We start from the raw sequence: 25791 nt of genomic DNA, 5'->3' as shown, positions 1-25791 counted from the left end.
TGTGATCTTTTACAGCCTAAGTTTGGTCCAATAGCCCTTTTCACGGTTAACTCTGCTCATTTGAATTACAATGAAATCTAGCATGTATGTGAGGCAATGTCGGGCTATTTTGTAGCTTTTGCCCGAAATTGCCTCGCATCCGCGTTGGATAACATTGTAATGCAAATGAGAAAAATCAACCGTGAAAAGGGCCATCGCAAGCCTTTCGATTCTTCTGTTTGACCGAGAAAAGGAATATGACATAATTTGGCACTGCAATTTTGCTGCTAAAGACTGGTTCACACGAGCTGCGCTAACGCAAAGGCGAATGTGGCTTGCGCCGGCTTGGGTTTGCTTCGCACGTATGAAGCAACCAACACTCGGATAATATAGGCTTTACAGGAATGAATTTCGTCAAGATAAAGTTTAACTTTGTTCAATGATGGAATCCTTTGGGTTTACTATATTTTTCTAGCTGTTTCTACCTTTTTACCACAGATTTCTTAGGCAAAGTTTGAAACAGCCAAATATCTCCCGCATTCGTTGTTTTCTTGTATCCTACCTTTTTCGTTCAACAGAGGAAAGAATCTGAACTTTAAAATTATTTAGTCGAAATGCATTCTCTTGTCGCCCAGTCTTAGGACGAGTCAAAGAAGAAGAACTGAAAGGCACAAGCTATTTTGAATGTGATTGATTTTCTTCTCGTGCGTATGCTAAAAGAATCAACATACAAAGAAAGAAGGCGTTAAGTGCTAATATGACAATGCAGTTGATGTTCACGGGCAATAATATGGTTTTGGTCCTGCTCAGGCACATTTTAGCCGCCGACCATGGAGCTCCTACAGGCATTATTTCTAACAACAGCTCATTGGAATTTAAAAAATCGAGAATTTCGGAACAAGTACGTTTCTGACAGCTAGGGTTATTCTTTATATAGGGCCTGAACGGCTTTGTTCATATTTGTGCTTTGTAATGGCGCAAATTTCCACAGTATCATGATCAACTCCAGCTTAATGAAGACTGCATGGTTATTGTATAGAGGTCGTGCGCAATGTGTGGCGGTATAGATTTGGGAAAGATCGTTCTTTTTCGTCATCTTTCAAGATGTTAATCATGTATTGAAATTGACTGGCTCGTAATTCTACGGTGTAGCCACTTGGTTGAGATCCATTTTCCGGTTTGTTTCAAATTCTGCATGTTCTGCGCATGTTTCTCGTGTAGCTCTGCGTGTTCGCACCAAAACTCCCCACTGAACTAACTTTCCAGAGATCTCAAGCAGAGCAGTCTATGGAGCTATCTGCTTTATACCTGCATGTTTCTTGGGTAGCTCTGCGTGTTCAAACCAAAACTCCCTACTGAGCTAACTTTCCAGAGATCTCAAGCAGAGCTGTCTATGGAGCTATCTGCTTTATACCTGACGTAGATTGAACTCACTTCTTGTTCACATTTCTCTCGCTTACGACTGAACCGCCTTTGGCGAAGAGCGCCGCTTAGTAATAACATGAGAAATATAAAGACTGGCTGCTCGCTTATTACTTAAAGACCTGTAAGAGATGAGCTGAGATAATTGTAGAGCTTTTACTTTTTTTTAATAAGAGAGTAAGCCAATGATATCACAATATAAATAGCAGAGAAAAACATTAACTTTTTTGTTTTAAATCGAAGTCCTTCGGAATGCCGTCGTCGTTTGATCACCAAAATATAATATAATTTGCTCCAAGGCTTTCTTAAACGCAAAACATCTTTTTTTTTACCATTTATTTATTTATTTATTTATTTATTTATTGAGCTTTGCCATGAAAGAAATATGCAGAAGACACTCAGGTAGTGGAGCAACCACAGCAAGGGCCAATTACAGTGGTCCCCTTACATTTAAAGTAATATAAAAAATACATAAAACTTGAGGAGCATATACTGATTAATTATCAAAAAAGACTAGAAACAACACGACTGCTGCTGCATCAAACTCTAAGCGGCGTTGCATTTAGGGCAGATAGTCCTCCACGATCTTATATCTTCCTGATCAATTAGCGAGAGCATTATTGTAATATTTCATCAGCTTTCTTTTGAAAGGTTGGAGTGGGACGTTATTTCCGTGTAAGTTGTCAGGTAGTACATTCCAAATGCGGCTACGGCGAATGGAAAAAGAGCGCTAATACGTTAGGTAGTACCGTTCCGAACTTTCTGATTGTTCAAAGAAACATAGTTATTGCTTGAAGATCTAGTTTGTCTAGCCGGCTGTTTAACAACAGGGAGAGACCCCCTATTTACTTAAATTAAGTTATTTACAGCCTTGTAAAAGAAAACAATTTCAAGGTATTCATTCAACTGAAATCTGGTCGTGTACGTAATGTCGCAGCGGAAAGGGCGCTTCAAGATGTATTTTGTCGCACGTCGCTGCACACATTCATCTTCCTTCAGCAGACCAACGGACTGTGGCTGCCACACCTGTGTAGCATATCTAAGGTGACAGCGGACGATGGCCAAATACAATGTGCGGCGTGTCTGGACGCTATGTATGCTCTTGGACGCCCGGCGTACAAAATCGAGAAGTATATCGGCCTTAGGGACCGGTCATTATTTATCGCCTGGGGGGAGGGGGGGGGGGGGGGTCGTCGGAGTATTTAGGGGGAGATCACATGGTTTTTTGAAGACCTTTAGGGGGAATCAGCCGTAATTGACAAGCATAATGGGGGGGGGATCAGACCAAAAACAAAAAAAAAAAGGAATTTTAGGTCGCGCCGGGACCCCGGGTGAGTGCATTTGTAAATACTCTGTTAGGATTTGCCGCTAGGACTCTAAACCCCCAACCATATATTCAAGACCACGTTCAGTTGTATTTTGTATTATATAAACTTTATTCTAGCCCAGACACAAAACCCAAACCCTTTTACAGACCCTCCATTTTGTAAAAAAAGTATCACTATCGTAGTCTAACATACACGTTGTTAATCAGGCACGATCTATTGAAATTAGAAAGGTTATCAAGATTTTGAGAATGGAATACTTACAATTGCTCAAAATTGTTTCATGACGTTTCAGTTTGTTTTATAGAGAATCGTAATCTAAAATCATAAACGTTCATTATTTTAATACGCGGCCGAATGAAAACAACAAATAAAAAAGTGTTTATTTTGGTGAGGCTGTATCTTGTTCCGCTTCCGTGTCAGAATCTTCGGCAGCCCTCTCCACTGGCTCTTGCACAGTCTCCACGTCAGATTCATCGGAATCCTCGCCCGAACTTGACCCTCTTTCAGCACCATTACTGCTATTATCTTCGTTCATTCTGGCCACTATAGCTACCACTTTCAAATTGCGTGCCAGCTCTGTTTCAACACGCCTCTTTCCAAAAGCCATAGCAGAGGATCCAGGTGGAGACGCTTGACAAATCTCGCAGTGAATCCTGCATTAATACTTGAGACACATTTGTAAGTATTCTTTTCGAGTGAATCGAAAACCTCTTTAGCTACCTCTTTTGAGGTAAGTTTTTCTAGGAGAATTGCTGCTAGATGACGTAACCTTTTCTCATTGATTTTTTTTCACTTTTCTCTTGTTTTCTTTTTTTCTTCGGGATAGGCCGTTGTTCCCCATGGAAGATGGGAACTTTCTCTTCAAGCTCATGAGGGTGGTCGTGAGCGCATTGGAGGCTTTCTGCAGCTCTTGGTGTAAGGCCTTCTCTCGCTCTTGAGCTTCCTGGAAATATTTGAGCTCATCACTTGCAAACGGCCTTAAGGTATGCTCTTCTGTAAAAAGGTTCTTTCGTCTGTTGTCGATAAATGAGAGCAAATCGGATGCTGAATTAAAGGCCTCATTGACAGTGGTCAAGGAGGACTCACACTTCGCGACATCACCACTGCCCTTACATCCATCCACGCCTGACATGAACTTCGTGATGTTTTGGCACACTCCCCAATTCTCGTTTCTAAGCAAGTTGTTTTCTTTATCGGAAAGGGCTTTTATCTTTGTGTTTAACTGCCAACGCATTTGCTGTTGCTCGAGGAGATACTGTTTGAAACCGGCTTGTTTACTCACGAATGAAGATTCATAAATCTGCGGTACAACACTATTGTAGAATTTCAGCCTTTCTGTGTGTGGGTTGGGAAGGAGATATTTTTCCCACGGCTTCTTTTCTGGTGCTGAGTCGTTCCTCAGGACTTGTAGCTGCCCGGAGCGTCCAAATGACAAAATCGCCTGCTTGCGCTTCTTGGGAGCACTGGCGGACGTAACACCTACCGATCACATTATAAATGTTTGTTAAGGATTGCGTTACAAATTATGCACCATGTTGCCTTACGTTTTTTGTTCATGGCTGGTTTGAAGCACAAGCCAATTACTTTATAGAGGCCTTCAAAATAACCATCTAAGAAACGATAACTCAATACCTTCACTGCTTGTTCCTCTTTGCTTTGATTCGCCTTGTATCTGAGCGAAGAAACGCCTCAGACGGCGAATTTGTATCTTCGTTAGTCCAATGTCTCGCTCAAGAGTTTCGTCATCAACGTCCAGGAAATGCTCGACCTTTGCAACGCCAATTTGTTTAAAATTGTCTGTGTAATTGCTCAAGTCAGCTTTTGTTAAAATATAGTCAATTTCTTTATCCATTGAAAAATTAAACGAGTTCTGTGCCCACGTTTCGGCTAAAGGTAGGTTTTATATGTTAATAGGTAAAAAATAAAGTTAAAGTTAATATGTCACAACGATGTTAGTTAATAGTACGTCACAACAACAAAGCATTATTTAATAAGCGCGCTGAGAAGATTTCCTGACAGTTGGACTTCAGACATTGTAATTGAGCAAGAATGGAAGATATGACAGAAAAGCTTAGCAATCTGGACGATAATGGTGATCAGCTTGGAAAGCATTTGGATTTAAGTGATGTAAGTACCCATAAACGATGCCATAATGAAAAGCGAAGCGAGCGAAGGGCGAGAACTGAGCGGCTTGTATCAGATATCGACAATGACCAGGTAAATAAATGATGGCTTTGCAGTCTTCGTAAAAATATAAAAGCTAGTAAATGTTGTCTGACGTTTCGATATTACTAAAATCATCATGAAGGAAAACGCGGCAATTTCTTCGTGATACTGGTCCATTATTTTACGCTCAAACTGGTGAGAAATAAAACAATAAAATATGCATGCAATAGTACAAGTAATCATTAACACTGAAACATCGAAACGACGCGGACATTAATTCTTTGTATTTAAAGACTGCAAATCCTGGTATTTGTGTTCACTATAATTTAGATAGGGTTATTCCCGGTATCTGAAAGACAACGCTATAATTTGCAGATCAGAGGTAAATAACAGTGTCAAATATTTAACTATGCTTACAATTAATACAATTAAATTAAAACGGAAATGTAGAACGTGACGCAGCGAAGCGAGCGAAAAAAAAAATGTGGGGGCTCCCTCGTGCGTGCGTCAAATGCAGACTATAAACCAGCGGACTTACTAGCAATTGACGCGATTTAAATTATCGCAAAGTGAAGGAAAAATACTTTCTAATAAAATAAATAATGCGATAGGTGTGTTTTTTAATTTCAAACTGATGAAGAAAATTAACGCGGCGTTATAAAGTAACGGAACTTGTAGAGAAAACAGTTGCCAAAATCCAAACTCAAACGAATCTCGCTACTTTATAATTAATTTGAGCGTTCTTTTAAGTGATGTTTTAAAGTGTTGACAGGCCTAACACGACTCCTGCTGGTGTCGCCCATGTTGAGTACTTGACCTTTAGAGTTTGGCTCTTACGAGATTTTTTTAAAGATTTTCCTCTCTTGTAGGGTACAATCGGTGGATCCTGATAAATTTCTTTCAGTAAAGGTTGATTCTCGATTAAATGCCATTTGCTCATTAAGATTTTCTTTAAGTTTGGCACTGATGGATTGTATTGTGTGACAAAAGGCAATATTTTCTTGCGCATTTTCGGTTTCAGTGACGAAGAGCCGATTTCCTGTCTTTAAATTGGCGAGGACTTTATCGACCAGAACATCTGGGTAGCCTCGTACACGCAAACGTGATTTAAAATCTTTTATCTTTACTTCAAAAAGACTTTCAGAAGAATTGGTTCTTAAAAGTCTAAGGGCTTCGCCCTTGATAAAACCTTTCCCGACGCTAGGGGCGTGGCAGGAAGAAAAATGCGTGTATTGGAACGTCTCAGTTGGTTTGAAATGCGTTTTAATGTCAAAGACGTAGTCTTTGTTGAATCTTTCGCCTTTGAATACTGTTGTGTCTAGAAAGTTTATTTCTTTCTCTTATACTTTAGCCGTGAACTTGATGGTTGGATGGTGCCTGTTTGCGTCTAAAATGAAAAAATCTATCTCCTCTCTTTGAGTGTCCCACAAAGAGAACACGTCATCGATGTATCTTTTCCACTCTGGTGGTTTCTTGCTGCTCTTGTTGATTATTTCTGTCTCTACCGCAGACATAAAGATGTTTGCGAAGGCAACCGCCATTTTCGCGCCCATTGCGGTTCCATGTGTTTGGAGATAGTTCCTCCCATTAAATTGGAAGGAGTTCTCCTGAAGTATAAGTCTAAGTAGTTCTCTAGCCTAAGAGAGTGTGTTGGTATCGGAGTGTCTTTTTTATAGAATGTTTCGTATGCCTAACATACAGTTTGAGCGTTATTTTAGATGCCATTGATGATCTGTTTAAAGAGGAAGTCGATTCAATGGAAAAAGATGCGAGAAAGAACAGGATTTTAAGGGTAACCAGTTCATGTAAACATGGTTTAGAAGTTCTCGGAGATCTCTGCCTTCCACCTGTAAAGCCACGATGGGCTGACCTTTCAGATGCTGGTCCGGGCGTCGGAGTTTCCAACTACGAAGTTAGATTTCGAGACGCCGAGTTAGCAAGGGTTCACAATTCCGATTAGAGAGTGCGATGTCATCGTTCGAGGGGCAACAGCGGGCAAGGTGAAGCCGAAAGGACAAACTCGGCAATTTCTGATGCTCTTGTGGTTGGCGCAACCCTAGAGTGGGAAAAATATAGGAGGTTTGAGGATCTATCAGAAGAGGAAATCAAGCAACTGTCTCTCCAGTCATGCGAAGAGTACGAAAAGAAACGGATGGAGAAAAATGCCTGGTATGTCTGTAGTCAGGTAGCCGAGAGAATTGATGATGCCCCTGTCCTTAAAGATTACATCAAGAACAAAGTAAGCGAGTCCCCTGATGAATTATTCTTTTTCAATTCTGTTTACCTCGACAACTATCGGGGTGCATCAGAACGAAACAAAGAGCAAGCGCCCGGTGCAGCATACTTCCGAAAGATCGAATCGTTTATGGAAGACCACTATATTCGTGGAGAACTTTTTATGGAATTCTGTCGTGATGCCTGTAAAGAGTCAAGAGAAGAAAGTTCCAATCTCTGTTCCTGGTGTTCTAACAATAGATGGGTCGGTCCAGAAACGGAAAGAATTCCGCAACCTGTACCAGACTCAAACAATCCTGGACATTTCATAGATATCTATCAGACGGAATCGACGGGCAGGACACCAGATGATTACCTTCTTAGAAAATGTATTAAATATCTGTACGAGAAACATTCTGACAGTATCAGAAACGATCAGGATGCCATGAAGAGCTTCTGCTCAAAATCTATTGTGGAAGAGAAGCACGTCATTGCATATGTTAATCCTTTGAAGGATGTTGAGATCCGAAAAGACATGAGAACAAGAGCAGCTGAGGAGCGAAGAAGGCAAGAAGCCGAACGAACGTACAAGGACTTTCAATGGGATAACCTCATCGAGGGTGGCAAAGTTAAAAAGTTGCGAGTAAGAGAACTGGACCTGTATCTCAACAAGCATGGTTTGACGACTGTGGGTCGGAAACGTGACAAAGTTAAGGCCATTCGATGTCACTATAACCGACAGAATAAAGAGACTGTGATAACAGAAGAACTGTCGAGTAATGAAGATGACGTGGAATCCGAGGATGAAAAATCCGAAAGTGAAGAGGCAGAGAGCGACGATGACCATGTTTTCGTGGATTTGGATGAACAGCCTGAGATTGGCTCTTCCACGACAATTCAGTGCGTATCTGACGAGCAAATATCTACCGTTGTTGTTCAAGGTCCGTGAGACGTAAGTACCACTATTAAAGATATCACTTGCATATTCAAAAAGTTATTTGGCGGTGGCTGGGAGAAAGGGGGGGGGGGGGGGACATGAAACTTTTCACTACCAATAAGGGGGGATCTTTAAAAAACTAGATACTCTACGGGGGATCAGGTAAATGCTCCGATGTGAAAACAAAAATACTCCGACTCCCCCCCCCCCCCCCTCCCCCTCCCCTTCCCCTTCAGGCGATAAATAATGACCGGTCCCTTAGCACATTTAATTTCATGAATTCGTCAATTGTCGTCAATTCGTCAATTCCTCGAATCGTCAATTCGTCACATTGTTCGGATATCTGTTTATACCAGGTAAGGTCGTTTAAGATCATTGATAAGATCATCGCTTCAGGCCTTAAAAATGATGCTCTAAGCGCACTCTCTTAAACGAAAGCTAACAATTTCCTCGATAACTAAAGAGCATAGAAAGGAAAATTTAAAACTATAAGGATAGTATATGACTTCGTATAAATTTATTCAAGACAAAAATATTTACGGCTTCAACTCCGTAGTCAGCTAGGAGCTAGCCGGCATAAAATTCAGTTATCGGAATTAGTCCATTGCGTTAGAAGAGGTTCAGTTGAATGATGCCTTACATTTCATGTAAATAAACACAACCTGTGACCTTCCGCCATATTGGATTTGCCGTTTCTTGTTCCTAGTACTCCTCGGCTCTCTTTCTGGATTTTAGGTTATAGGAACAACATATCCGTGCTATTTTCTCCCAAAACGGTCCTCTGACTGTTATTTACAGCATTTATAAGATGCATTTGACAAACTGGACACGAGTTCCTGTAGTCGGCTGCTGTATCTTTCTTACACTGTCGCTACTTCCGCAAGCCGGTATGTATTCCTTGTATAGATTTCCAAAATTGTTAATGCATGTGTTATCAGGATCACTTTATTACTAGTGTTCGTTCAGACGTTGAAGATTGCGTTGAAATGTTTTGAGTTCAGTTTAATCAAAGTGTTGACGATGAACCGATTCAATTCGCTTGGGCTAAAGAACCACCGTTGCGTCTAGGTCTCATGAAGTTTGCTCGCCGCTGGCTGAAGCGAGAGATCATGACACCTAAATTATTGAGTCAGGCTTAACGTAGAAGCCAGAATGTAGCATTTGATATTGCTTATTGGTTGGTTCAATCCCATTAAATTCAATATTGATGCTTTGAACTTAAAGCTGGGTAGCCATGATATGCTGAGTTTTCAGTTCAATCGAGCGTGACATTTGATAAACTTCAGTTTCACCTTAGGCGAAACACAACGAACGGGTAACAAAGAATGCAAATCAATTGATCCAGTGCCTGGATGGAGCTGAGTAAAACCACAGGCAACCCAAGTCACGCCACGAGAGCTATTAAGGTGACATTTGAGTGTAACCGAGTTACAGGCGGCAGGTTGAGAATTTCAATGAGCGAAGATAAATGAAGTTATATTTCAACATTGATTCGATAAAATGAATACGACTAACTCATCTCTGGCGTTTTGTCATTTGGATTGGGGCTATATCACCGTTTTGGAAGTTTCTTTGAAAAAATGATCTTCGGGTAATAAGACAGATTAGTTATATTGGTATTTCTAGTTCCTTCTGTAAAGCTAGTTTCTCTTTCGTCAAATACTGGCTTCAGAAACTTGCCAAGAACACAACTTGCCAGCCTGTCGAACAGAGTAGGACTAAATCCTGAGTATCAGGATTTTCGGGAAGGGGGGGGGGGGGGGGGAAGAAAACACTTCCTCACCCCTTAGGAAGGCCTGATACCCAGGTTAGAGTAGGAGTAAAACTTGCTACATAAAGGCTTGTTAAATAGACGTCTGCGGCAGTTATGACGCCGGATTTAACTTCAACTTTGTATACAACGAAGGCCAATGTCTTAAAAAGGGATTTTTTTGGAGAATGAGTTGCACAGAAAGGATCCGCTGAATTTTCCTTTTTCCCATATGGTGAGGCCAGTAAGCGTGTACTTGAGTTTCAAGCGAATTTTAGCGACTAGAGTTTCGAAGTGCTCTCTTCAAATTTCCAACCTTGCTTTCGGGAGCTCCTAGAAGCGATGTAAACACAGGGCATACCAGGTGAACTGTTTCAGACTTCATTGCCATTATTTTAGACTTTCGAGGGGAAATTTTTGTTTATTTTGATCTTATTTCAACTTCATACTCTTACATAACGCCGACTTTGGTGAGCTGTGCGTGCAACTAGCCAAAACCGTTATACTAATATTGACCATACGCGAAAGGTATCCATGCATGAATGCACCAGTTCACCATTGAAGGAGCACTCTCTGAATGAATACATATACGGCTAAATAAAGATCCAATGATAATACCTGCGGCTAAATCTATTCCTCTTACTGTAGTGAGTAGATCAAATTAAGGTGATGGTGGTTGGTAATAGTGTCCCAGTGTCTTCCTGTCTCACATAGCTTAAGACATTGTGTGTTATGAGTGACAACTGAATTTGACTGTGCTGAGATGTGTAATGATACTGCGTGAAAGACATGTTTTAAGATTTGACGTTCTCAGTATACAGCTATTTCAATTAACGTTGTCGGATTAAAATCAAGCTAAGAGACAAGACCGCAATGTTTTGTGGGATTATTTTTTATGAATAATTTCATCAAAATCATCCTTGCACGTGCAGGTCATCGTACTGCTAATTACAACCTATTGTTTTCTCCAGGCATGACTGATTTTGATGAATTTATTCATAAAAAATCTCACGTAAACTTTCGGTCTTGTCTTTTAGCTTCATGCTTTGAACCGACAACGTTAGTTGAAATGACTGTATATAGTAGCCCATTTAGGTCGATTTATGTCCATTATGTCCACGACCCGAATGCATTGTGTATTAGATTTTTAGCATGTTATTATTATTATTATTATTATTATTATTATTATTATTATTATTATTATTATTATTATATTTATATTTATTTTACAGGCAGAAAGCTAAAATAGTTTTATAATTAATAATATTGGATCTATGCAAGAAATTAATTTGGAAAATTTCTGGTCTTGAATGTTGTTTGAATTTTATTCTCGGGTAGGTTGTAAATACTTATGAAGACGTCTTAGCCCCTTTCCCGTTGGGCTGGTTTTGAGTTCCTCAGCGTGGTGAGGGGGAATGGGGAAGATGGGGGAACTGCTCCCCTCCCATGTAACTTTAATTCTGCGCATTCACCTAGCCGTCACATTCCTATGTGTTAATTTTTAATTAAAAAACAAAAAGTTGAAAGAAAAACTTGAGAAAGGCAATTTTTTGGGGGGGCAAATATGTCTGCCTTGCTAATTAACTCCACTTGCATGTATCTTCCACAAAGAATGTTATTATTAAGTTTTAAGTTGAACAAGTTTTTGTGACGGCTCTACATGTCTGATTAGCCACTTTACAATTAGCCCCTTAAACGGATAATAAGGCGCTGTGAGCTTTCGCATTGTAAACCAAATGAGCAAATAATACTCTGAAAGTGAGAAGTGATCATCGCAGTGAATTTTCCAATTATGCAATTGGAATTTAGAAGCCTGAAAAAAATTCAGGCTTCAACGGGATTCGAACCCCTGACCTCTGCGTTACCGGTGCGATGCTCTACCAACTAAGCTATGAAGCCACACATTGGGAGAAAGGTCAATTGTAGGTTCCCATTTTCCCTTGAGAGGAGTGAAATGATGTAAAGTATATGAAATGATTCATATAGGAACTGCGGATGTAGATGAAAGTGAGAAGTGATCATCGCAGTGAATTTTCTAATTAAATTCACTGCGATGATCACTTCATCAAATAATACTCTGCCTGCTATAGGCTACTCAAAAACAGGTTCTTCTATCTACACGATCTACACGACCATGAGCTACTGACGTTATCTAATGGCATAAAAAATTAAACCTGGCCCACCGGGAGCGGGCCAATACCGACTAGTTCTAACTCAGTAGCACTTGAGTTGGCATAACAATGTTTTTCTTTCTTTTCTTCATATACACTAATTCTACTGAGCCATTGAAACTTTGAACACATTTGTTTTCCAGTCCAAGGTACATTAACATTTACATCATCATATAGAGGAGGCAGTGTGAATGGAGTTTCTGGCTCCACAGTGACATTCACATGGAGCTTACTTGGTGACACTGGAACAGTAAGTTGGGGAATCAAGAAGGACAACGTAAATCAGGTTACCACACTGGTACTTCTTGACCAGACTGGTATGATACCATTTACTCCTCCTGCTCCTGATGGATACGTTAAACGAGTAAATGGAACCTTTAATGGGGATTCATCTGCTGGACAGGCCACCTTCAGTCTTGCTAACATCACAAAAAACGACGAGAAAATCTATGGCTGCAGTGCGATCTCATCAGATTTCAATGACATGCTATTTGATACTGTGGCATTAGTTGTCGTAGGTGAGTCTTTATATCTTTTGTATTAAAGGTACTGACTGTACTTGTATTTATTTAAGTTCGTTCCTCGGAAACAGAAGTTGCAATATACGATTTTATTCAAGTTTATCAAACTACTTACTAAATGTATGTTTCGTCCAAAATTTAAATATCATGTCAAGGTCATCATATTTGTTATCCAGGAACGAAGAGTTTAAATATACAACTGTAATTGTGCAACTTCATCAAAAATTATTATATTAAGTTATATTATATCAAGCCTATAACAATCTCTTTATTAAACTTGTAGCACTGGAAAACATTTGAGAGCATAGTCTAAAACAGTCAGTCAGATATATGCCTTAACCCCTTCCTCACACCACACACCTTAAAATATTTTTCGTCTTTGCGACTAATAGAAAATTCTTATATACATCTCGAAAACGTTTAAACAATCACACTGTAAATTCAGTCACCATGCGCACATGCGTTACAGCACTTATCTCTGTTCAGAGAAAAAAATATGGTCTTCAGCTGCGAAGCACAACTATGGCAGGTGTCGTGTCCACACAGGAAAATGACGTTCTTCCGTCTTTCAACTCAAATGCAGCGCATAATGGATTCCTCCAACTTGCGAATATCTCCTTCCAGTAGCTGGTATTTTATAGCCAGTGACTTGTCGTTGAGTCCTGTTATCGGCGTGCCATCTTAAAATTAATAATTATAAACAGTAGTTCTTAATACTTAAATTATAAGTAATAAATAAAAGTTAAAGCAGAAAAAAAAAAAAACTCTGCGTCGCACACTAGTCTAAACATATATTTTTTGGGCGCCCGAGCAAAAATCTTGGCACTGTGTCCGGCTACTGGCATTACTACCCGGGCACCGGTCGTTGGCAAGAACAATGGTCTGAAACAGGATTTTCTTCCCTCTCTGTTTGCTTAATGTCTCCCTGCGATATAACTGATAAATAGAATAGCAGGTACTAATGGACGAACAACAACACGTATTGTTCCTCGGGACCAATTAAGGAGTCGCATGCTTCATTCCCTTGGATCATGATCTAAAAATAATATCAGCAGCTTCACATTTCTCGGATTACGCTCACCATCACCCTTTTCTGTGTCATGCAATTACAGCCATTAACGTGCCAATGTTCAAAACTTACAATCCATAGTTCACTACCCTGTCATCCTTTCCCAAGGCTGGTACTGGTTTTGTAATTAGTACTGGCTGGGGCTGTTGTCGGTTACAGTCTTGATTTGTTGTGCTTTCACCAAATAATACTTGTCCAACTCCTTGTCCAACACAGTTGTTGTGGAAGCTTTGTTCCGGATTTGCAACTTCTGTGTACCACAGTACCAGGAGTGGTCACAATGTCCAGGGGAAGAGTGATTACTCTACCTACTCCTATCACTGTGGATCCTTCATTTATTAGGTATTGGCTGCAGAATAGCAGCGACATAACCTGTGCACAAAAAAAAGTGATTTGAGCCATGATTCAGGTATTGCTGCCAAAATAAATGTCACACAGTATGTATACACCTGTTATATCAGTATTGAATTAAGAATATAATAGTTGTATTGTATTGAATCTCGTTGTACGTGTGAAAAATAAAATTGAATTGAAATTGAATTGAATTTCATTCATGAGCTAAATTCACTCCTTAATGAGTTATTTTACGTCTCTTTTCTTTCTTTTCATGTACATTTCATTACAAGATGTTGATTGTAGAACAGTTATTGACTGAGTCCTAACTTTATTTCTAGAACTATAGATATATTTATCAGCTAATTTGTTTGTTTTGATGAGCAAGAAACTATTAGCCAACACCTGCAAAGTGTTGTGGCTTCCTTGCACATTTTTTTTTTTTTTTGCACTACTCCAGAACTCCACTCAGTGAGAAATTGATTATGCATGAAATTCACTAACATTTCTTTGCAACTAAAATGACAAATTACGCTGTGAATGACTATGTTCTATACTTGGCGTACACATTGTCACTGTCAATAGATATTCTGTTAGATTGCATTTATCTGTATCGTTCTGGATTTTCTTTTTGCAAAATGTGGTGCAGATTATAAGAATTTATATAATAAGCTGAATTCTACAAGCATTTTGATTGGTTCTTACTTATGATCTATTAAACGACAGACGCAAAGTCGACGTGACCATTAACAACTTTTGCTTCTTTATTATATAAAACAAATAGGCTCCATGTTGTCGTGTGTCTGTTCAGTAATAGATCACAGAAGACGTCAAATTGTGTTAAGACCACCTGACCACCTGCCAAGACTTCACTCTGCTGCGCCTCGTGTGCCACTTTTTTGTTCTTACCACATTTTGACGTCATCTGTGATCTATTACTGAACAGACGCATGGCAACATGGAATCTACAAAGGAGACAGTACTTCTTTATAGGCTCTTTTTTAAGTTTACAGGAAGAATTAAGAGAGGTTCACTGATTCAGGCTACACAGCTATTAAAAAAAAATATATGCATGTTGGTTGTTATTTGTATTCCTTGTCGTACTGTTCGAATCACATGCGAAACTAATACGAAAATGTCCCGGTTTGGCAGTTATAAGTATAATCCAAGGGTCTGCCCATCGAGACGATCAACAACGTTCGTTTCTTTTAGGAGTGTTTAATTGCTATGATTTTAATTAATAAGTTGTCCCAAGTTCCCCAGGAATAACAGACTCGTCGGCAGATATATACAGGAACTACAAGAGCTACCGAACTGCATGAGCTATGCCAAATACGAGAACTACACAAGCTACATTGACTGCCGCCTTTTAATCGTGACGGAAGTCATGAAGCTATTACCGCATTCTTTTTGGCGTGACTTCACTTTGATGTCGAACTTCCGCTTCACAGGTCACGTGCGATTGTAGCGCAAGTGACGGTAGGTCCGGTGAAGAATCGGTCATTTTAACTCCTTCTTAATTTCGGTACATCTCTCGTACTGACGTTCATTAAGAACGATTTTGCGATGACCTGTTGGCAATATGGTAAGATGTATTTTGTAAAGCCACCTGTAATAACTGCAGTCCGCGGGTTCCTGATGGCCATGTTGTTATTTCCGAAGCCAGGTATGTTGTGCTTTCATTCCCTTTAAAGATGGTTGTTAAGTTAAGACAACTTTGCAACAGAGGATTTATGAGTGGCCCAGTAAAGCATATTCATTGCTTATATCTCTATTGCTGGTAACATATAAATGTTGATGAACTGATGAACTGATGATGTTGATGAACACGTTCAGTCTGATGCCCTTTTCTGTACCGAGTATGAAGCAGTAGACATTTTCCGCCTCGGTTACAAAGTATCAATAATTTTTGACTGTAAGGCGTATGTCATTCAAGTTAGGGATTGAAGGCGCGTTCCCAGTGATATAAGCACAATTTATACTCGGAGGGATAGTGCTTTGTTATCTAAAAAAAATCCGGCGAAATTTACATATGGCTGAAGGTACGTCTGAGTAGATAACTTGGATCTGGATGACATGGCAAGCTATGACACGGTCGAATGATTCGTATTGTTCAGGACAGAATGGTAGTTTAATTCCCAAATTAATCGCGGATTTAACTTTTTTTCTTATTTCGTGTAGCAAACGAAACAAATGCTAAGGGAGTGTTCATTATTTATGGGAAGGGGGGTGGGGAGCCTGGCAAATGGGAGGGGGGGCAAGCGAAGTTTACTCCCCTATTTAGGTGGGGGCAGAGAGGTTTTACTCTCGATCTGGGGAAGAGGCGGGGGGGGGGGACAAAAAAGTTTAAGGGTTGATATCATTAGTTTTGGGTTTTTTTTAATTCTTCCAGAACCGCACGACATTTAATGTACTTGTACCACAGTAAATCAAACCATAATCTCACACCAATAGTTTACACAGCAAATGGGTTCCATTCAATGGATTTGCTTCTTAGATATGTTTGGATTTCACTGACTGCACCAACAGATAGGCCGCCCTCAGAAATAAGTTGTTCTAGGCCTTTCACTAGAACGGTTAGGTGAAGGCTGTCAGTGTTTTGCAGGCAGATCATGTCATCTGACAGTGGCAATATAACTTCTTCTGCACTTTGCCCAGTCAAGGACTCCACAACTGCAGCTCGGCAAAGTCTTTTTCTCTTTTCTTTCCTCTGTTTTGCCTTTCTCTTGGTCTCTTTCCGCCTCCTACTCACTCCATTTTTTTTTTGAATGTCTGCCAATTGCCCAACTACCCTCTCTTGCTGCCTTGTGGTATTTTCCAGACTAGTGATTACACTCTGTATCACTTCAACCTGTACATTAACATACGCAATAGTTTCTTCTACTGCTAATGGAGCAAGCAAAAGGCAGGCGAGTAAAGCGCTAAGTGGAGGATGAGAGTATGGTTTGATAATAAATGCATTATTGGGGGGGGGGGGGGGGTGATAAACGTTTACATGTTCTAGCTGGGGGGGGGGGGGGGAGTTATCCTTCATCATTGAGGGGGGCACAAAAAGTTCCAAACGTTCCGTTTCCCCATTTGCCAGCCCCCCTCCCCATAAATAGTGAACACTCCCTAAATGCAATTTGCCATTTTATTGGATCGATTATCCCCAGATAAGAAAGAGAGGGATGAAACGGATGAGCAAGGATTAGCTTAAGAAAACTTTTGATTCGGAGAGTATTTTAAATGGCAAAAAAAAAAAAAAACTGATTAACTATTTAAAAGTCCATTACCGTCGATCAAGCTGAAGGCCTCTCATTTGATTTGGTTTCAGCAAGATGAAAACCATTTAAAACAAAGAATTTTTGATTATTAGGACGTTCATGTCGTTTAAAACTGAAGGCAATGAATCAAATTGAAATACGTGTTGCAGCATCGCTGACTTGTTGTCAATGCATCTTGCTCTTCACTGAGGACTCTAAATTCTCCACCAATCAAATAAATTACATTTTTTTTTTAGATCCTTTTGATTACTGAAGTGTTCTTTCGCTATGGCTGGTTCCAACTTGAAACTAAGGCCAACATAAACTCCAGCCGCTTCTCGCTGGAGAAATAGCGTTAATCAAAACATCAGTTGGACAAATCTTCAAGGTTTATTTCATGTTGATATATTGCTTCGCGTTCATTTAGAAATAGAAAGTGTTGGTACTTGATCAAATGATAACAATGTAATAGTGTAATCTCATTGATTGCAGATACACAGTTAGTCATGAAATTTTCTGAAACCTTTTTCTAAGATAACTTTGCTCTGAACAGTGATGCAGAAATAGCCTAGTTGTTCCTTTTCTACAAACCGTTTGACTTCTCGGTTTCTGAATCTTCATACAAAAAAGTCATGTAAGCAAACTCAATTTATGCCGTTAATTGAACAACCGCCCTGGCTTCCAAAATAAATTATGTGCCCCTGAGTGATGAAGAATGTTTCTTATCTGAAAACGAAATCACGATGAGAAAAAAAAAATAATTCGAGAGACCTTGAAGAGCAAAATACCTGCAAAGAGAACGGCGAGGAACCTAAAGAAAAGAAATCACATGGCTTTGTGGTTATTGCTATGGTAACTCTGCCAAAGTGTCAAAATAGCACCGGTGTTGTGGCTAAAGGGAACACATTCCTAGGAATGTCCTCTCACCAGAGCCACAACTCCCTTCCTTCCACTCGAGCCTTTTGATAGCTGAATCGGACCTTGCCAAAGACTAGCGGCGACAAAGTTTTGTTAATTCTTGGATCGTGCTTACCCCTGAACTACTGAATTGATCCGCTTCTGTTGCGCATCAAGCGAATGACAAAATATTGCTGATGTGGTGAATTGAAAACTAACTTGGTAGAAGAAATCGAGCGCTTTTCCGGAATATGAAACCGTTTCTTTTGACAAAAAATAATCAGAGTCAAGGTCAAACTGATTTCTTAAATTATTTGTTTTCAAAAAACGTGGAAAAGGCCAACTACAGTTAACTCCAAAATACAGTGGAGGCATTGTCAGAGCATTGGTTGGGTCTTCTGTGAATTTCACCTGGAGCTTCTCTCTGACTGGTACTTTTGGATCATTTGAATGGGGAATCAAGACATCTGGTGCGAATACCATTGCTTTAGTAATTGTAACTATACCTAGAACAGGTGACCCAGTAATAAATCAAGCATACACTGGACGTGCCAAAGGAAGTCGTAGTGGTGATCTAACGTCTGGTCAGGTCATTTTCACTCTTAGCTCCATCACATTGAATGATGATAGATCTTATGGCTGCAACATAAATCCATTGAATCAAATCCAGGACAAAAAAGATTTTGATTATTTCCACTTGGTTGTTGAAGGTGAGTAAGCTTGTTGTTTGTTATAGATGTTTTAAAAGATTTGTCAGTAACAAATTATCTAACTTGAAACAGACCGCAAGGAGTATTCGAATTATCTACCTGCACGCCCAGGCTACCATTATTATCAGTTTAACATCTAATTTTTGAAAGATTTCCTTGTGTAGGATTTGAGTGGTAATTAACAACTGTAGAAACGATCAGACGTTGAGCTCGATGCTTAATTCAACCATTTCAGAGGAATTTGAGCATATCAAGTGTGGTCGTTACGTCTTAACATCATTTTCCTATAAGAAGGGTAAATCAGAGGAAATATAAAAATTGCCTTAGAAAAACCCCTCAGCACAGGACACACACAATCACACATAGATTTAACAATGGTACATAGATTATAAACGCTGCGTTAATCTTGAGGTCTATACTGAATTGAACAGAGTACCAGAGTATTCCCCAAAAGTCTCTCGAATCTCTCGTTCAAAGTGTACTCAATTCAGTCAAATAAATTCCCGTGACCTTTAGCAACATACTGTTTGGGTGTCAATCCAGTACCCATAAACCTACCCATAAACCTTTCTTTTTCTTTGTTTGTTTGTTTGTTTGTTTTTTTTTTTTTCAATCAATTCTGTCGACTCCCTCCCCCCCCCCCCCCCTCCATTTTCTCCTTCTTTCTTTTTGACATCGAAAGTTCTTTTTTTTTATGTGGCCACGTATTATGAATCAAAAGAAGGATCTGAGACGTAAAGGTGAAACAAAAGATGAAAGGATCGTAAAAACGCGATCATAAAATCATAGTATTTGCTGAGAAGGCCACTCTGCTTTATTTGATATCCTTCGTCTTGCTTGAGTGGTGGTGGTGGGGGCCTTGTCTTCTCCCCTCCTTCCGTCAAATTGCGTCGCCATGATAACAAGTCACGCGATGAAATGTGATACTACTGTCTGTCTGTCTTTGTGGCAAACTCAGCGCAAAGTTATTTATTGCGCAATCCTCCTTCCCCCATTCTTATATCGTGTTTTGACCAATTTGAACTTTACACGACAATGGTGACGTGAGTTCCTTACCGACTTCGCTTCATTAAATTGGGTAATTTTCTGCACGTGGCATGGGTCAATAGAGACCAACAATAAACCAGGCCCGTTAGAGTTGTAGAAGGGTTAAATTAGAGTAAATAACAGTGAAACGTCCGCTCCAAGTGTCAGTCACGCATAGCAGTTATCGTTTGACCACTGCATCAGCCGAAATAATATATTACATATGCCTGGATTTCCAACCGGTTAGTAAAATGCGCTTTGTACAAACGCGGAAATAACATCCATAGATTCCCTTTTCCTTGCGGACATGCTACAGTGTGTTAGGGCCATTCGCGTCATTGAAGGGTTAAATTCTAAAGAGTGAAACTTCCGCTCCAAGTGTTAGTCACGTGGTTTGGAACAGTTAGATGCGAAACAAAACTATCGTATGACCACTACATATATTTTGTCTGAATTTTAACCGGTCAGTAAGATGTGCTTTCTATACGCGAAGCAAGCATCCATAGAATATTGCATTTTCCTTGCAATGTTTCTATTTCCGCATGAAGATACGTATATTAACTTCTTTATGACTTGTCACGCTTCTTATTGATGGCTGCACAGGCGTGTTTTCTATTTGCTAGCTCAGTATTAGATCATTGTAGATCAAACATATACGGGTTAATCGTACAATGCTGAGTCAATTGAGTCTGATCGCTGCTACGTACATTTTTAGCATTTGCATTTCATGGCCGGTTTGTCCACGCTAGGCTGAAGGTTCCTCTCGTACAGTCTATGGACTAATTTAAGTGACAGTGATTCAATTACCAGTCAGCCTTATGCAATAAAAATAATGAAGTTGAAAATCTTGCTTTCGTCTTATGATTACGGCAATTCCAATTAATCTACTGAGGACAGTATGCAATATGTTACCTACATCCTAATTTTTGACAAAAATTACTGATGTCCAATGATGATCATTAATGCCATCGATGTCTGATACCGCAGCGAAGGCCTTTGAAGTAATGAATGCGTCTGATATGGATATCTAAATGTGCTTAAATAAAGCATAATAAATGAGCTAGTAAAACTTCCATCTGACTCGAAGTATGAAAGCAGAGAATACTTAAAAAATTCAAAACATTGAAACTCGTTCCTATCGGCGGTAGTCGGAAGGCTTTATTAGTTCATAACGCGTGACAGTTGCAGCAAGTAGCTTAAGTTGGAGTAATGTTGACAGTAATTTTAACTAAGCGTGAAGGATGCGAAAGAGCGAATTGACCTACGGATATGACAACATCGTTCGAACTTTAGGACAATCTTCCAATGGGCCTACACTTGTTCTGATTTTTATTTTTACTCAGTGGTCTCTGGCATGACTATGCAGCTCCGTTGCTTTTATGGCTAGAGGCATTATTTTGTTGTTCGTTCTTTTGTTTGGTTTTCATATGTAAGCCATAATTAGTGGCGTATCGTTCTCGTAAGTGGAGGACTTACGGGCCAATTGCACAAGCACTTGTAAGTGATTTGATTAAGTGGAAAACGTTGCGCTCCGCACTACATGAAATATCTAATCAATACTGAAAAAAATAATCAAGCCTTGAGTAATATCTGTGTTTTGTTTAGTTGGAGGTCTCCTACAATTTATACCACCACACAAGTATAATGGAACATCTGTGACAGGTTCAGTTGGGTCTACTGTGAATTTTACCTGGAGCTTCTCTGGTGATGTTGCCATAGTGTTAAAATGGGGATTAAAGAAAATAGATGCGGATGACCTTGAAAGTAATGGAGTACTAGTAACTATTAACCAGCTTGGTGTAGCGTCATTATCAGGTCCACCGTCATATAGCACACGTGTGAGTGGAAGTCGTAGTGGGGGTCCATCTTCTGGCCAAGCCAACTTTACTCTGACTTCCATCACTAAATCTGATGCGCGATATTATGGGTGCCAATTAAGCGCACTTACTGGATTTGACTCCTCAATATTTGACTCGGTGCTATTGGTTGTTGAAGGTGGGCAAGGTTGTTACCTTGTACATGCATACCAAACGTAAACAGTGAAAATACTGATGTGATAATAAATGTGATCAGAAATGGATGGTGGACAAAATGGCATTATCTATTCTTTCAAGGTCCAAGTCTTTCAACTATCACTATTTCAGCTGCTAAACTCGGACTTCTGACTCTCAAAGAATCTTTTTAACTGGTAAACCAGTTACCATGTTCCCAAATATACTTACTTCATGGTCTTTTCCATTTAATTTGTGTCTAAACTGACATCACAACTAACTCCCGTCCCGTCCCGTCCCGTCCCGGAAGTACTCCTGGTTCCAAACTATTAATGATTTGCCACATTGATAACGTGTTTCTGAACGCAAAACAACCTCCAGAACACAATTGTTAATATTAAAAAAAACACGAACGTTAATATTAACTTTAACTCATGGAAGAAATTTCCCCTTCATAATGATCAAAAGCCTTATAATTTAACCGTCAACCGTCAAAATTGGTAAAATGTAACCGTCAAAGCTATCTCCTATTGAGACCCTCTCAGTAGCCATTCATGTGACAATTTGGTGTTTTAGTAAACATAAGAACTGTCCTAAGCTGATGTGAGCTCAGTTATAGATGTGTTCCCACGTCACCTCACGGGAAAATCTTTATGTGTTTCTGTAGATTATTCTGTGAATCAACTGATATTGTTAACTTAGAGATAAATTGCAAAACCTTTGGTCATGATAAGTATTATCTTCGTTAAGGTCCATGGTAGCGCAACGGACGCGTTGGCAGTCGTAATTGATGCTCATCCTCCAGACAGGTCAAAACATCAGGACATTTTAAAAATACAGTATTGTATGAGCAATCGCCAGTCTGACATATTTCAGACTCTGTTTGAAATATTCCCAACTTGCTCAAACATAGCAAATGACTCTCGAATTGTAGTTTATGGTATTGAGAAAGTAGATTGATGTATGCCAAATAGTCTCGAACCTTGTATGTATTTGAGGGTTTAACCAACTTTCTAGTTTCAACCCTTTCCAAAGAATAAGTGGTAAAAGGTCTCCTTGTAGAATTGTTATGTCAACCAGTTATCTATGCGAGGAAACCTCTCCCCCCTTCCTTTGGCAATATCCATATGTAAAAAGACCGTCTGGAGAGAAATTTAAGACTGGATGAGTATCCCCACCCTTGAAGTTAAGACTGAAGATAAAGTATGCAAATGACGCTATTTTTTTAGGAATGCAGCTTTCAAAACTGAAGAGCTGAAGGTCTTGTTTAGAAGTAATTATTCCAGGATTAATTATAAAATGCAACTTCTATAGCTTAAAGGGTAGTGGAGTTAATCTTAGTCTGCCTTGAAGGTTGAATCCTATCTAGATGAAGAATTATTTCACATATTAAACTATTAACACCTGGAACTCACTTAAACCTTGGTTAAGGCAGGAAAAATTTCCCAAGATTATAAAGACGATCAGCAATGAAGCGTTTTAAATTTTATACAGGTATTGAATTATTTAGCAAACATAGTTCTTATAATGAGTCACAATTTTATTTGTATTTTATAGTAGTCGATACTGATACATCCATATAGGCTTTGTATTTTTTTCTTTATAATTTTAATTTTTAAACCTTATTCAGCACTAACCTATTTTGTACGAGCTTTAAGCCCGTTATGTGGTTACATAAATAAATGATTGATCGATTTGATTGATTGATTGATTGATTGATTGATTGATTGATTGATTGATTTGTTCTACGCTAGCACTAACGACACACATGATGTATCAGAGAATTAACGCTGCAGTTTATGTTAAAGTATTGAAGTGAAGCCACGAATTTCATGCTGATTGTTAGTTAACTCTAGTAACGAAACGGGTTTTTTTCCATCAAATTTTCAGAGGGACCCAAGATCACCCTCCCAGCTGTTCCAAGTGTAAGTTACAATGAAGGAAGAGCTGTTAATATCAGCTGTGAAGCGACAGGAACACCAGTACCAGATGTGAGGTGGATACATAATGGGCAAGTAAAGAGTTCTGGATTAAGGACAGCTGAACTCACGTTTAATAAAATCAGCAGGGCAGATGCAGGAATGTACACTTGCAAAGCGAACAACTCTGTAGCAAGTGAAGACAAACAACTGAATCTTTCTGTTAACTGTAAGTAGACATCAATTAACTGAAACCGCTGTTAGAATAGATATACGAGCATAAATCTTCAATGGAAGATGCAAAAGATGACGAAGCCATGAAACAAGAATTAGAATTGGGTAATTTTAAAAAATGTGGCAAATGAAAACTTGAGCACTTTTTCTGAAACGATGTCAAATCACTCAGCTTTTGGTACCAGTAAGCTTCAGAATGATCTTGAAGAGAAAAAAAGAATAAGGAGAGGCCAAAAAGACTACGGAACCTTTTGTTGTTATATTGCCAACTTTGAAGACAAAAACCATTTGCACGTTTCCAGGATCGTTTCAGGAGCCCATTCCTCACTCCTGACGTTTCAAACGAAAAAAAAAATTATGAAAACCAAGATATACCATCAACATAGAACTGAAACAGCTTTTTTTTTTTTCTTGTTTTTGATTGTTTATTCTTGGGAAAATGAAGTTACCTTGATTTTGTTTCTTGAATCCAATACCCATCTCTTGTTAACTTGTTCATGAATGCATTGTATAATTATATGCTGCATAGTAACCAATTTCGTTGCTATTTTATCAACAGACACCGCTTCTATTAAGAGCGTTTCCTCCTCTGTGTCCAAGTCCTGGATTGGTCAGACAGTTACGTTAACGTGCGTATCAGAAGGTGTTCCTACACCAACCATGTTCTGGTACAATCCTGAAGGAAACAAATTCAGCTCATTGCAGGCTGAAGAAAACACAGTGGATGTGACAATGAATTCTGATCAAGATTTTGGAGTTTATAACTGCACAGCTGACAATGGATTTGTTCCTGCATCTGAGAGGGTTGTCCAATACTGTCAAATAGATTCCAGTCGTATCCCCATGCTTTCCATCGGAAAACCGGAAGTCTATTGGTGAAAAGTCTTTCCAAGAGTAGGTGATCCATTGGACACGAATAGATTCCACTGGAAAAGTATATTCTCTGTTCGTTAGTGACTTATAATAATTTGCACTCATGTTGTATGTGGGGGTTGAAAGTCGTTCCGATGGAGTCCATCGGATCCATTGGACACGAATAGATTCCACTGGAAAACTATATTTTCTATTCGTGAGAGACTTAGAAAAATTCCCACTCATGTTTGTACGAGGGGGTTGAAAGAAGTTCCGATGGAGTCCATCGGATCCATTGGACACGAATAGATTCCAGTGGAAAAGAATATTTTCTATTCGTGATTTGCACTTATGTTGTACGAGGCGGTTGAAAGTCGTTCCGAAGGAGTCCATCGGATCCATCGGACACGAATAGATTCCACTGGAAAAGCATATTTTCTGTTCGTGATTTCATTCATGTTGTACGTGGGGGTTGAAAGTCGTTCCGATGGAGTCCATCGGATCCATCGGACACGAATAGATTCCACTGGAAAAGCATATTTTCTGTTCGTGATTTCATTCATGTTGTACGTGGGGGTTGAAAGTCGTTCCGATGGAGTCCATCGGATCCATCGGATTCGAATAGATTCCACTGGAAAAGCATATTTTCTATTCGTGAGAGACTTAGAATAATTTCCACATTTCCACTTATGTGTACGGGGGGGTTGAAAGTCGTTCCGATGGAGTCCATCGGATCCATCGGACACGAATAGATTCCACTGGAAAAGCATATTTTCTATTCGTGATTTGCACTCATGTTGTACGGGGGGGTTGAAAGTCGTTCCGATGGAGTCCATCGGATCCATCGGATTCGAATAGATTCCACTGGAAAAGCATATTTTCTATTCGTGAGAGACTTAGAATAATTTCCACATCTCCACTTATGTGTACGAGGGGGTTGAAAGTCGTTCCGATGGAGTCCATCGGATCCATCGGACACGAATAGATTCCACTGGAAAAGCATATTTTCTGTTCGTGATTTCATTCA

The 25791-nt window shown here is 39.5% G+C and overlaps 1 protein-coding gene across 1 annotated transcript; it reads left to right on the top strand.

Moving 5' to 3' along the window:
- Positions 1 to 8621: 8621 nt before the first annotated feature.
- On the top strand, positions 8622 to 24791 carry LOC146457927 (neural cell adhesion molecule 1-like). Its single transcript, XM_085091403.1, has 4 exons — positions 8622 to 8933; positions 12111 to 12485; positions 23650 to 23907; positions 24472 to 24791. The coding sequence occupies exons 1-4, from the start codon at positions 8855 to 8857 to the stop codon at positions 24789 to 24791; spliced, it is 1032 nt and encodes a 343-aa protein (XP_084947529.1). The 5' UTR covers positions 8622 to 8854.
- The last annotated feature ends 1000 nt before the right edge of the window (positions 24792 to 25791 follow it).

This window comes from Pavona decussata, unplaced genomic scaffold (assembly GCF_977016875.1).
Source record: "Pavona decussata unplaced genomic scaffold, jaPavDecu1.1 SCAFFOLD_236, whole genome shotgun sequence".
Classification (NCBI taxonomy): Eukaryota; Metazoa; Cnidaria; class Anthozoa; order Scleractinia; family Agariciidae; genus Pavona; species Pavona decussata.
This window is presented reverse-complemented; position numbering and strand designations above follow the sequence as displayed.